The 14,361-nt window shown below is 39.5% G+C and overlaps 1 protein-coding gene across 2 annotated transcripts in view; it reads right to left on the reverse strand.

Annotated features, from left to right (window-relative positions):
- Window positions 1-6,835: 6,835 nt before the first annotated feature.
- The window catches only part of UBA2 (ubiquitin like modifier activating enzyme 2), a 30,392-nt gene continuing 22,866 nt past the window's right edge, over window positions 6,836-14,361 (reverse strand). For both annotated transcript variants that reach the window (XM_011371834.1, XM_023537664.1), the window contains exons 15-17: window positions 11,030-11,135; window positions 9,353-9,489; window positions 6,836-7,880 (exon numbers count right to left, since the gene is read on the reverse strand). In XM_011371834.1, coding sequence (XP_011370136.1) covers window positions 7,702-7,880; window positions 9,353-9,489; window positions 11,030-11,135 — 422 coding nt within the window. In that variant the 3' untranslated portion in view covers window positions 6,836-7,701. The remainder of the gene's footprint in view (window positions 7,881-9,352; window positions 9,490-11,029; window positions 11,136-14,361) is intronic.

A 14,361-nucleotide genomic window follows, 5' to 3' on the forward strand; every position in this document is an offset into this window, starting at 1 on the left:
GCTGCAGCTGCGGGCGGTGGCTGTCGTCGTGCGCCCGGCCCGTCGGGCCTCTGGAAGGATCCCGGAGTCCTGCGAGCTGAGCTAGAGGCGGCTCCCCAGTCCGGGCCGGAGAAGCAGGAGCTGCTGACAAATGTGTCTCACGTCCTCCCCCATCTTACTTCCCAGCGCCGCCACACTTTCGGGCTCTTGGCCGGACAAGTTGAGCCTTGGGGTGAAGCGCTGCGCCCGCTCCAGGACTCTGGAGAACACTGTGCATCTGGCGCAGATGCGTCCCCAGTACCTCGTGGGACCCGGCGACCCCCAGCCAGTCCCTGGCCCACGTGGCTGCGCACTGGGTTCAGGAGCTCTGGGGTGGAAGGCGCCTAGTGCTAGGAGCCTGGTTTCCTTAGAGACTGGTCCTTGCGCCCTATGTGCAGGTCCCCGAGGCCAGGCCAGTCCTGAAGCAGATCTCAGGCTAAGCCAGAGGGCTGGTGAACCTCAGCTATGACCACCACGTGCAATCACCAAAAGGTAGGAGGACCGCCCGTCTTCCAGCACCTGCCCTCAGGATCTTGGGTGAAGAGGAAGATGCTCCCGAAAACACTTGCGCTGCCACGGGTCCTGAGATGAGGTGGGGCCTTATGGACCACGGCGGGGTCGGGGGGAGGTGACTAGGGCTTTGTCCCCCAAAACACAAACTACAAAGCCCTTGTCATACATTTCAAACAGCCTGTAGGGAAGAAAAGCGAACCATTATCTGTCTCCTGGTGGATCCAGGAGAACAACCTTGAGTGAACTGAGTTTTCTCTTTTCCAGTCCCAGTCTCCCCGTCCGCCCCTGGCCCCCTGAAAATTCCAGCAAGGCAACCACAGTGTCCCAGGAAGCTGGGAGCCTGGATGAGGAATTGTCCTGGCGCCAAATGACCAGGGTGTCTGGCCTCAACATCGCTGAGGAGCCTGCTGTGGCCCATTCTCAGCTGGCAGTGGAACAGTGTCTGACCCAGCAGCTCCTCTCTAGCGCCTCTCCGAGCTGGCAGAATTCCAAGTTCCCACCCACCCATGCTCAGGGGGAAGGGGGCAGGCACAGGTGGAGGCAAGCATTTTGGGGACCAAATATCCAGAGGAGCCATCTCATGAAAAAGGACCTTCCATTCTGAGAGGAAAAACAGATCAAGAGTGAAATGTCACATTTCACATTCTCTACCATTTAAAAATGGAAATATTGACAAGACTGTGGTGAAATTTGCATATGTTTTACTGGTAGGGGTACAATGGTACAACATGTCAGGAAGAGCAATTTGGTGCTATTACATAGAGCCTCACAAACAAAAACATTCTTGTAAGCAGTAGTACTCCAAGAATCTACACTAGGGAAATAATCCAAAATACAGATAATGTAAGCACAAAAATGTTTCTCATATTATTAATGTAATCTATAAAGTCCTAGGACCTCTAGCCTCTGAGAAAGAACTCGGAGCTCTCTGCCCTCAAAGGTAGTTCTTAAGTAACTGTTCCATCCCCACCTGCCCCATTTAGAGCTTCCGAGATTTAGACACTGCATTGGAGTCCCAGTCAGCTAAAATGCATTACTCACATTAATAGTAACAAATAACAACAACAAAAACCCACAACCAGAAACAACCAAAAGGGTTTGCTTTCTCCATCTCAGCCATCTTATTTGGAGCTGTTCCACACCTAAGATGGAAAGATGGTGGCCACAAAGAAGTTGGTCAACTTTAGGCTCCACCTCATTATGAAAAGTGGAGAGTATTGCTGGGGTACGAGCAGACTTTGAAGATGATTGGACAAAGCAAAGCGAGGCAGGTCATCTCAGTAATATCTACCCAGCCCAGAGGAAATCTGAAATAGAGTACCACACCATGTTGGTCAAAACTGGTGTCCATCACTACAGTGCAGTAATACTGAATTGGGCACAGTGTGTAGAAAATACTCCAGGGTTTGCACGCTGCCTCTCATTGATCCAGGTGATTCTGATATTGTCAGAAGCATAACAGACTGGTGAAGAGTAAATCATGCAAAATTTTTCTTCAGTAAAATTGGCCAGAACTTGTTCAAATAAAATATAAATAAATAAATAAATAAATAAATAGATAGATAGATAAAATGTTCGCTGTTCAACATTAGAACAAAGTACTTCCATGAAGTGAAAAATACATTAAGTGATTTATAAATATATTAAAAATATTTAATGGTGTGGGAAACTATTGTCATGCTAAATGGAAACAAAGTAGTATTCAAAATTGCGTGGTCTCTTCTATATATTACCTGAATGTGTCCCAGACTCCATCTTCTTTCGTAACCACTGTGTTGGCTCTTTCTGTCTTAAAACCACAACAGGGGAAAAGGAAGAGAACAAGGGCTGACTCATGGGGTTTGAAACATTATTCATGGACTTACCACCCAGCCTCCACTGACACATTCTCTGTCCTCCACTGATGTTCTCTGTGCTCGCCTCTCTCCGACCTTTTTCTTCCTGGGTCCAGTGGTGTGCAGGTAAATGTTTAACAACTAGTGCTCTAGGAGAGACTTGTACAAATCAGGAATCCTCATTTACAGCATTTGTGATACCATCATGATCAGTTTCGAACTATCAATATGGTGTCATTGAACAGAGTCGGGAAGAAATGGGTAGCTGGCTCCAACTACCACTGCCTGGGTCCCACTGTTGGAAGAGTTTCACAACAGAATTGCTAGGCCTCTAGATCATCCTCTCAGGTTAACCAGAATCTTCCCTTTGTCTAGGAAAATGGACACACTCGAAGGCAGGAACACAACATATTCAATATCATCTCACACTAAGTCTTGAACTACCATCTTTTCTTCGAAGGCCTCAGAGGCTAATCTTACCCAAACTCCATCCACACTAATGGTGATTTTTTTAGAGAGATCCCCCTGAATCTCTCCTTATAACCTCAGACCCCCTTATTTGTCTGTATTGCTTGGACCCCAACTATGGACACAATTCAGGGTTCTTCCCACAGTCCTGCAGTACTGCACTTCTTGGGATACACTCAGATGTCAGTGAAACGTGGCTATATAACTTGGGTTTACTAGAGAAGGGGGAGAGCACGCAAACTCCATATGGAGAAATTGCTTAGATCCATACTTCTCTCCTCTCAGCGACAGGAAGTCTTCACCCTTATCATTTTTCCTGGAGAAAGCAGCAGGAATCTTTCCCCTGAAGCACATTTTGTACCTCTGCCAGCTCAAATCCTGGGGGCTGGTCATCCCATACACAAACAGCACCAGGCCCAGGATGTATGTTCTGTCTGATCCACTGCGAGGCCGTCTACTGGAAGTTGTGCCCAAGGGGATTTTTCCATCTCCTCTCCTCTGCAGCCTAGCTCTTTCAACCAGATTGGGTCCACCAACTTTCCTTGGTCCGGGTATCCTTAGGTCTCTCTGAGGGCACAGAAGTTTCAAAGCATTGACAGCTGAAGCCGTGGACAGCTTGGTTCCCTGATGTAAGAATTAGGGTTCACCAGGGAGCAAGTGGCCATCTTGAAAGGATCTTCACTTTCTTGCCCTTAAGACCTGATCTCGCCCTCAGGAATGGGAATTTATGCACAAACTTTGTATGAGGAAGACCTCAGCCAGTCTGCAGCATTATGGGGGAAGAGCTATTTGGGGATGCCCAGATTCCTAGTTTGGGTAACACATTTTTGAGCTGCAGTTTTGGTGCTGATGAGTTTGTGATGCCGGAAGCTACCGCTGAGACCAACTGGGAAGCTTGGCAGCACACAGGATGTGAGTCCTCAGATCCCCATCTCACCACCTATTGCTGCCATGAGATGAGAAGTTGGGTTTCCTTGCACACCAGCCCTAATGTCTTAAGGCTTTCAAAGGTTCCCATCTAGGCTGGCAAAGTTGGCAAGGTTTCCCAAGAAGTGCAGTACAGTGCAGTGCAGAGTAGGGATGTTTATAGAATGAGTGGCATAGTACGCACAACGCTCACATTTTTCTAAAGATTGACTGATTGATCTCCTGAAAACCAAATACATTGTTGAAGATTTCTAAAGTAAAGCCTGAGGACATTCTTGGCACACTGTACATTTTAGTACAATTTTTGCTCAGTCTTTCAGCAAAACTTCCGGAAATATTATTTTATCAAGAGATAATTGTCTTCAAAATACAACCAAAGTGCACAGCAGCATCATAGTCCTATAGTTCAAAACTTAGTTGATTCGGTGAGAGCAGTTCAAACGTTTCCCAAGTAAGCTTTTGGCTGGATTTTAAATTAGATGCAGGAGGGTACTTGTGTGCAGAATGCAGTGTATTCCCAGTATGAAAGTGTCTATAAAAATACTTCTCTAAATATATCCTCCTACAAAATGGTCAAAGGAGATTCCAGACCTCAGGAGCACTGCTGCTGCATGCAAATAGGCTTCTGCCACCTCTACAAGTCCCAATAACTAGAAACACCTACAAACATTTTTCTCCTGATTTTTTACTTTTTAGTTTTCACTTTCTATACATTAAAAAGGGCTAGTGGGAGGCTTAAATTTGCCCGTCCCATAGGCAAGTCCACTTCAGACATGTGTGCCATCAATGGGCAATTTTGGGGAACAGGTGAACCAAATCATTTCTGGAAGCTTATAATTAATCTACTGGAAATAACTTGGCTGTCTTAATTCTCTGAAGGCTCAAATGAAAGAGAATTCTTCCTAAGTCACAGCCTAGCAACAAGAATGAGTAAAGCTGACTTCATCAATGTTGGATCCAGGAATCACTGTAACACTTTCTCATGCCAAATTATACTTTTAATAATCTTTATTGCCTGACTTCAATCATATAGTCAATACAAAACTTGAAAAAGTTACATAGGCACAAAAGGAAAATACACACCATATATATACACATATATATATCTCCACTTTAATTATAAAAGTTTTCTGTTGGCTAGTACAATAAACAATGTATATAGGCTCGACCTAAATGTTAATTTTTGTTTTTCTTCCTGTATATTTTGTGGAAGCATCCCTAATATTCTGAGAATAAGGACACTGTCCTACATAAGAACATTATCATACCTAAGAAAATAATTCCATTATCACCTATTCCATTTTCAAATTTCCAAATGTCACGAGAATTGTTATTTTGCACTTCAAGTTCTAGAATGACCCACATTCTGTACTTGTTTCCTCTTAATGTTTAATTTGTTCCTCTACTCCGATATTTCCTGTCAGGTGGAAATTAAGTCTAGATGCTGGATTAGATTCAGGCTAACATTTTTTGCCTACGTGCTGTTGTATTCTTTATCTCATCAGGAAAAATGTATAAGGTTGTCCCACTAGTGGTTAGGTTTGATCTAGTGACAGACATTAGTCCATTGTCTGGGTTAATTTTTTTCCCTTTGCAAGTCATCTATAAAGCAACATTTCGAGTACTGTACGAATTCTGTTCTTCAGCAGCCTTTTACTAAAGATTTTGGCATCCACTGATGATCTTTGCCTAATCAGTTAAGCGTTCGGTTTCTATATTAAAACACTGAATCCTCATGATACAACTGAAGAATTCTTTCATTTGAGCCTTCAGTATACAGATTCTTTGGGACCATGGACTTCAGTCACCAGACTGCTCCCAATATGGTTGGAAGATGGTTTGCCAGGCTGTATTTCTGGCTGGAGCTGCTGAGGAAACACCCTTGATAAGCCTTGTTCCCAGCTCCTTCATTGAAGAGACAACTCATATGGGAAAATCATAAATACAAGGCCAGATCTAGAGTGTCTCCCCTATAGTCAGACCTACCTTGTTGATAAACTCTGATTTTATAAAAACAGGTAGAAAATGAACAGAATTTGCTAGAAAAAGTAGTAGTAATTGTTGAAAAGATGAAAACCACTGGCCTGCCAGAACAGAAAAACCTCTACAGATCACACTGGCACACTTTTTGCCATGTATATTCGAAATGGCAAAGAAAACAAAAGAATATATATAAAATGCCAGAAACACATTGTTGACAATTGTGTCTAAAAAGGCAGGGTGAGATTTTAAGGAATGAAGAAAAGTTCAAACTTCAAATTTCTGGAGACATTTTCAGAATTCAAAATTTCAAAATTGAAAATGATTACCAGTTAACCAAAACTTATTTTGGGGGTGACATTCCAAGGTATTTCACTTTTATCTGTTACATAGTTCTATAATCTAAAAAGATTTTTTTTTCTGGAGGAAAATGAAACGCCCTCTAAAAATCTAAAGGCAAAGTGAACCTCACAGGCTCAGAGTTGTGAGTGGGGATCTTCCAAATGCTGTATTGGAAAGCTGGAAGTCAGTCAATCTGGAGGCATGAAGCAGCATGCTCCTGAGAGCCTTCTTCTTGTTCTATGATTTTTTCTGAAGGCTTTGATTACATGGTAATTTATAAATGATACAAAAAAAAAAAGAGTAAGAGTTAATAAGCTGTGGGGCAGAGTAACAATTACACCAAGTAGGACAATATAATGAATTATCAATTTGAAATTTAGTTGACTGTGGCCAATAACACCAAAGGCAGAGGTAGAAAATGGGGGAAACGGCTTCATGGTTTTCTGTTATCAGAAAACTCAAGGCACATCTGGGTGAGGAGAGTACCTTAAGGACCAAGGTGCTCTGGGGTCTAGGACAGAGATGAGTGCTGATCTGTCCAGCACTGGCCTGGCCACGTCTGTGGGCGGGAGCTAGACCCTGAATGGAATACTTGAGAAGGAACTCCAATGAACTAGGGGACAATCCAGAGAAGACTGCAGAATGAAGGTAAGACTCTCCCACTCTGAAACCTCAAATCCAAGGCTCCGAGTTACTGGGACTGGGCAAAGATCACTTAAATGCTTTCAACAAAAGGCCAACTATTTACAATCCAAATTTAAAAAGCAACATTGCCACTAAAAGCTTTATTTTAGAAAGTACTCATCTATGGCAAACAGATCTTTTAACCTTGACATCCATTACAAGTTAATTTTTTAAAAGGAAAGAATTTAGCATGCCTGCAGTAAACATGATGGATAAATCCAACGAAGCAGCAGACACGTGAACTTTGCAGGCATGTGTAACAAGTATGTAGGTGCCATTTATTTGGTCCATAAGTATAGTCGTATTTGAGTTTTACAAAACTTCAAATATAAATAACCTGAAACTGTAACAATACACAAAAACTGGCTTCTTACACTGACATACCAGGCAGTACAAGCTGAAAACTTGAGTAAATTAACATTGTTTTACATTAATATACATAGCGCCAGGTAACATTTAAAAACAAGTTTCAATGCATAGCACTTGATACTTTTTTGAATCTGTTTTCAGTCAAAGAGTATGAAAATGGTTAGATCTAGGCTAAAAATAATTCTTCTTCTAACCAAAAATAAAGGCATAATATTTATAACCAGGTATCAACTTTACTAAACCACAATATTTTAAAACTATTAAATGATACCTACGGGTATTTACATTAAAAAGGCAACATGCATTGTGTTGTTTCACCTCATGACTGGTTATGCAAATGCTTTGTTCGAAGGGTTTTAAAACTATATTTCTACATTCCATACAACATACCGCAATGTGTCTAATAGTTCTAGCAAAATGAATGCTTTCAAAGGGAGCAGAATCATCTTCAAGTCACTGGTGTTAATTTTTTCCCTTTGGAACAAAGAACATAACAAATAAACCTGGTTCCAGATGCCCAGATGACCTAATGCAGTAAGTGGATTCTGTTTAGAGGCATTTCTGTTCAATCTAATGCTATAACATCATCAAGATCTTCTGTCTGTTCTGTGCGTGACCTCTTTGCAATGATACTCTCCTTCTCATCTAATTTCCTCTTGCGACTTCTCTCTTCACTGATGTCAGCATTATTCGAAGGACCTTCTTCATCTGAATCGACTATGAGTACATCATCTTGCTCTTGTGCTTATTTCAGAAAAAAAAAAATGGTTAAAAGTGTGGAGTTATAAGTGGCTCACTAGTACTTTATATAAGTGAAAAGACTAACTCTTCTGATAAACACCAAACTTAAGAATGGCCACCCTTAGGGAACTTTTGCTTTATACATTACACATATATGTACTGTTTTAATGTCTTCTGTAACAAGCACTTATTTCATTTCTAATCAAAACAAAAAATTATAACAAGCATTATATATAACTCAAAGGAATTATTACAGTTCCTTGTTTCTATTTCACCAACAGAAAAGGGAAGGGTACAAATCCTAATACTGGTAGCAGTGGTAATAATAATAATAAACAACAACAACATATATATAGCACTTACAATGTGCCAGGAACTGTTCTGAGCACTGTGCATATAACAACTCATTTAATCATCACAACAACCCTATAAAGAAGATAACATTATTATCCATTTTCCAGAAAAGGAAACTGAGGTACAGAGAGGCTGACTTGCCCAAGGTCACACAATAGCAGAGGATGAGGTCAGGATTCAAATCCACATAGTGGGGCTCTAAAGTACATGCTTGTTACCCTATCTTACAGTGGTTTTTTGCACCCTCCCCGCAACTCCACCAAACCAAAGGCAAAGTACCTATCTTACTTATTGCTACAGCCTCCGAAACCTACCCACACTAGGGGATCAGTAAATGCACATTTCAAATTATGATTTAAAAAAAACTACCATAGTCCTTCCTCAAAAGAGAATGATGGACCTATTTTCAGAGCAAAAAAAAAGGTCATGAACCCATGGCCCACAAGTGGGCCAAACTCTAGACAGTCTCAAAGTCCATCTTTAAAACTCTCAGAGAACATCATTCCAATGAACACCAAAGACACGGGGTCAAAAAAATGCAAACTGAGAAGTAAAAAATTGATAACTTTTATTTCCTAACTTAAAGAATGAAGAGGTATATGTGTGTGTGCTGGGGGTTGGGAGAGAGGTAATAAACATCGAAATCCAGCACAGTAAAAAGCACCAAGCAGCAGCACTGAAAATCCAGGGAAACAGCCTCTGATGCACTTTCCAAAATCACACTGGTTCTGGGAAAACTGAAATGGTACAATTCTATATTTACCAAGCATCCACTCACTCAAAATAGTCAGATGCACTGATTCTTTCACACAAAATTCAAAACTTCTAAGAATGGACGGTCTTTATTCACTAATAAGCTCACTGACATTTCCAGTTGTAAACACCCACTAACAAAAAATAAGAAGTGTTTCTGTTTTCTGTAAGAATTTCCCCCAGTCTTAAATGTCTTCATGGTTAATACATTCAAAGCTCCATTAAAACAATCAATGCCAAACCAACACACCTGTAGTAGTCCTATGGATTTCTACTTTATGGTTAATATTCATAAAATAATCGGTTTGTTCCTATGTAGTCCTGTTTGGTGGGTAATTAACAACCTGCTGGCTGGGGCCACAACTCACCTGTGGATGTGGAAGGCTGAGCTCCATCGTCACTGCCATTGGTTATGCTTTTGGAAGTCTCTTCAGCTTGTTTGGGCCCCACTTTTTCTGGGGCATCACCGACTACTTCAAATTCAACATCCTTTCCTAGATCTTCACTGTAAGAGAACCACACACTGTAAAACTGGATTACTGTTACAACTATTTACAAAAGCATAGGTGCACCAGAGAGACACTGTTCCTCAAAGCTTGAAGTGTATACTATGTACACATTAAGTATTTGAATTCTAGCTTTCAAAGAGCTAAAATAAAAAACAAGACTGTACATAACAGATGTTTGTGATAATTTGTAACTCTAACTCAAACGGTCAATACACTGCACCTTCAAATCAGAGAAAAGGTTTTTTTTAAAAAACATGAAATATCTTTTATTGAGTCCAAACTCTATGGCCCAATGTAATTCTTTGGCATTATTTCTTCAGCTACTATGCGAAAAGATTCTACACACTCTATTCTGATCCTGACCAAAAGTAATTTGGTTTTAGAAGTAGGATTACATGAATTCTGGGTCCCCCCCCATCTTTACAGGCAGCATCCTGTTTTTGTAACAAGTTCCCAAAAACATGTATGAAAGTTTAATGCATGAAAGTCAAACAAAAGACTTACATGTTATAAGGGGGGTTCTGTTCCCAGAGAGCTAAAAAAATATGATAAAAAAACCCTAATTATGCCTCCTCTTTTAGACACCATCTGATATATTTCCATTTTACTGTACATGTTCTTTCATCGTCTTTTCTTTCAAAACTCAACACAAGCACACCACTGACATCCAACTGGTGTCTATTTGAGGCTAGCGATCACTCCTAGCCATTATCTCTTTGACGCAACTATCTTTGTAAAACTTACACTTATTACTAATAACCCACATTCAGTCTTCCCTGTCATTTTATGCTCTTTATAAACTAAGTATATAAAATACAATATCTTTCAAACGACTACACAAGCTATATGTTTGTACAGAGATGGCGACACTGGCAAAACAACTGTGGACACTGCTGGCAATGCTTTATGTTGGTTAGATGGTACCCCAAAGTCCTAAGAGTTCAGCTTAGGGGTATCAACGAGTATGTACAAAAATGTATCTTGCTCAATAGATAAAATTACCAAAGTGGAGGACCATCAGTATTTTAATTGTGCTATATATATGTAAACATTCTGTAATGCAAGCACTTTGAATGCTTTTTATAAAGAATGTAAAATCAAATAAAAATACATGACTCAGGAATCTATACAGGATAACTCTTAATATTAATAATTTGTTTTATGAGACAAAAATATTTTCCTTTCTTCCAATAAATCTTTAAAAGTAACAAAGTTTTATTTTATTTTAATTATCAGAATTAACTTACCTATAATTATAACTTCAAACGCCTGGATTTCTACCCTCTTTCTGATCAGCCACCATTGACAAGTTACCCTTAAAACGTTTTTTGCCTATTCCGTTTATTTCTAAATTCCTAAATTTCTCTGTAGGTCAAACCTCAGGGAATTCAGTGGCCAACTGGAGCAAATATACTGTGCAGTTTCAAATGAACGGTAGTGTTTAAGGGCAAGAAAACATGTTTTTTCTCCATCTACTTTATCTTAAATGTGTATATTCAAACAATTTCTTACACTTAAAATATCAATAGTTCCTACCTATGAAGGATGTTGATCAATAAAGTATAGTCTTGAAGGAAGTCATCTGCTTGAAGCCGGCTCCCATTTCTAATTCCAAATTCTGACAACTTCTTGTGATTATTAGCTAGAAAATTTGAAAGAAAATTTGAAAGAAATTTAGATACTTTAGTTCTATCTCCATGGAGCAGTCATGTTAGTTTTTAAAAGGTTAATCTCCCACTATAAGCTGAATTGTGTACCCTAAAATGCATATGTTGAAGCCCTAACCTCATTATCTCAGAATGTGACTATCTGGAGATAGGACTTTTTAAAGAAATGATTAAGTTAAAATGAGGCTGTTAGGGTAGCCCCTAATCCAATCTAACTGGTAACTACATTAGAAGCCAAGGAGAGAGACCTCAGGAGAAACCAAACCTGACGACACTTTAAGGCCTGTGGCCTCCAGAACTATGAGAAAATAAACTTCTGTTATATAAGTCACCCTATCTGTGTATTCTGGTATAGCACCAGAATAGTGGTATAGCAAACTAATCCACTAAAATATTAGGCACTTAGGAATTCAGCCCTGAACACCCAACTCCCAAAACTACTTCAGGGTATCAAACTGTGAGAAATTCTGAGAACCTTCTCCCACTCAAACCAAATTAATCTAGAATCTTAGAGAAGTCAAAGACAATTTTTAGCATTCAAAATATATTCTGTTGCAAAGAGGTTATCTACGACAACTTCAACAAACTGCTTTTTAGCAAATTTCACAATTTAGAAATATAAGGAAATTTCATTTAAATAAACTTTTCATTTCTCAACATAAAAATTTCAACATTATTCAATGAAGAGCTAGTGGACTCCCCAAAATAAATACTCCAACATATTTCCATCTTCCACATGTCATTTCTGCTTCACCTGAAAATCGCCAATGTGTCTAGCTGCCAGTTAGCACTCAATAAACCTTTGCTACATGGATTATAAATACAGCACATTCAAGTGCTCCTCTCTCTTAATCAGCAAAAGCACTCAAATCTACAAAACTCTTCTTCTATAGCACAGGAAATATAATCAATATTTTAACAACTATGTTACATATGGTGTCAGGTGGGTACTAGACTTATTAGGGTGACCACTTTGTAAGGTATAGAAATGTCTAATCATTATGCTGTGCACCTAAAACTAATATAATGTTGTATATCAACTATAATTGGAAAATTTAAAAAAAAAATTTAAGAAAAAAAAAGCAGTCTTTGAAGAAGGAAAAAACCCTGCTTCCTCATCTTGCTCCCTACTTACACTCCCTGCTCACAATGCTCAGTACTGAACATTTGTTCTGTGAGGGGCACAGACTATACAGAACCTGCTGACCTGTATCCACAGTGCCCGACACATATTAAGTAAACTATCTTTTAAATTCTAGGTATGTTTAAATTTATGTAATTTTCTACATAATCGCACAAAATTTTTTCTTTAGTTATTATTTCTTCATTGCTTATAGAAAAATGTTTAGCAAGTCCCTACCTTGACCTTGAAATCCAGAAAATACTGAGTTTCTAGTTCTTTTACATACAGATTTCTTATTTTAACTTTTTAATCTATTCAGAATGTCTTTCGAAAACATTAGTTCCCAACCAGACTTCCATCCCCAAAGAATTTTCACACATAACCCACTCACTAGTAACTCCTCAGACCCAACATATTCAAAAAGAAAAGTTACTGTGCAGTCTATCCTGATGAATTAGCGTCATCTGTAAAACCAGAGTCCTGGCAACGGTCCTGTACAGGCCTAACAATGCTTCTCCTCCTCACCTGCACCCTGAATTCTGACCTTGCAAATCTCAAATCTGTCATCTGCTTCTATCTTAGTAAAAATTCCTCACTCATTTCACTTTTTTTTTCTCCCTAGCTGGCTCCTGCCTCCACTCTCACACCCTTAACTCACCCTCTGCAGATTATACTAGAAGATAACCATTACTTCACTGCTTAAACTCTGGTAGGAGTAAGATAATGGGGGAGGAAAAAGACAAATACGTGTTACACATCTGCCACAGAAAGTCCTCCAGTGCACCACCACTGCCAACCCCACTCACAGCACCCCACCTTCCACTGAAACAAAATAAGTGGCCATTCCCAGAGCCTTTTATGTTGTTTTATAAGTCAGGCCTTTATAGATACTGCTCATTCTGTCCAAATGCACACTCCCTTCTCTGCTCAGAAGGTCCTTCCTTCTTCAACTGGCCCGAGTCCTCTTTCTCCTGTAACAATCCCCCAACCCTTAATAAAGTTTCAATTCATATAATCTTTTTCCATAGTATTTCTTCAACTGTACATCTACTTGTTGATAATCTCTCCTCTTCTTCCAGGCTATAAAGTACTTCAAACCAGACTACTAGTGTCTTATTTGTTCTTAAATTATGAATACTTAAGACTATGCCTATAATACAGGACTCCACACATATTTGAATAAATGCTGTCTCACTCTGAGCAGCACATGTACATTTAAGCCACTGAGATTTTTTTAAAAATCTATTTCTTTTCCATTACAGTTGACGTTTAATATTATATTAGTTTCAGGTATACAGCATAGTGGTTAGACACACATAATTTATGAAGTGATTCCCCAACCATGTCTAGTTAGTACCCACCTGGCGCTATACATAGTTATTACCCAGCCAAAACACAGTCTCCAATTACTCATGACCTAGTATCCCAAACAATTTCTTGACAAGAAACTACAGTCAAGAAGAATTCTGGCACTAAAGTTTTAATTTAAAGAAGGCTTGACATTTAAATCCCTGTTAAGATCTGGCAAAGTACACTGAATAAATGATCACTGAACAAATAGGTAAATAATTAAGTCAATAGAGGGGGAAACCAATGCCCCTGGATTTTGAAAGCGATAGTGCATTAGCAAAATTTGGGATGTGAAGAAATCAACTAAAATGATAACCCAAAAGAGATGCCAAAGTGACAAAAGAGATCTGAGGATTTCTCAGTCCAATCAAACTGGCTAGTGTAGACTTAAGGAGGTGCAACCAGAACCAATTCTAAGACAGTTTAAACAAAATCAAAGGCATTAACATGAGGGATGGCCTGCTTGAACTTTAAAAATAAAAAAGGGCTAAAAGGCCAAAACTGGGCACTGATTTTCAGCACTACTCTCTGCTCTACGGTTGGAGTAAACTATCAAGGCTTCCCCAGCCTTAGATTACCTAACTCTGAGTGATCTTCTCATTACTCATTTAGCTCCCAGGACCTATGACACAGGTAAGGCAGTTCCTTTGAATAGACAAGAGCATGGAGGTAACTGTAAATGGTGCCTGTGCACTGTGGTATTGAAAAACAGTCCCTGAGACACAATG

Source organism: Pteropus vampyrus, unplaced genomic scaffold, assembly GCF_000151845.1.
Source record: "Pteropus vampyrus isolate Shadow unplaced genomic scaffold, Pvam_2.0 Scaffold196, whole genome shotgun sequence".
NCBI classification, from domain to species: Eukaryota; Metazoa; Chordata; class Mammalia; order Chiroptera; family Pteropodidae; genus Pteropus; species Pteropus vampyrus.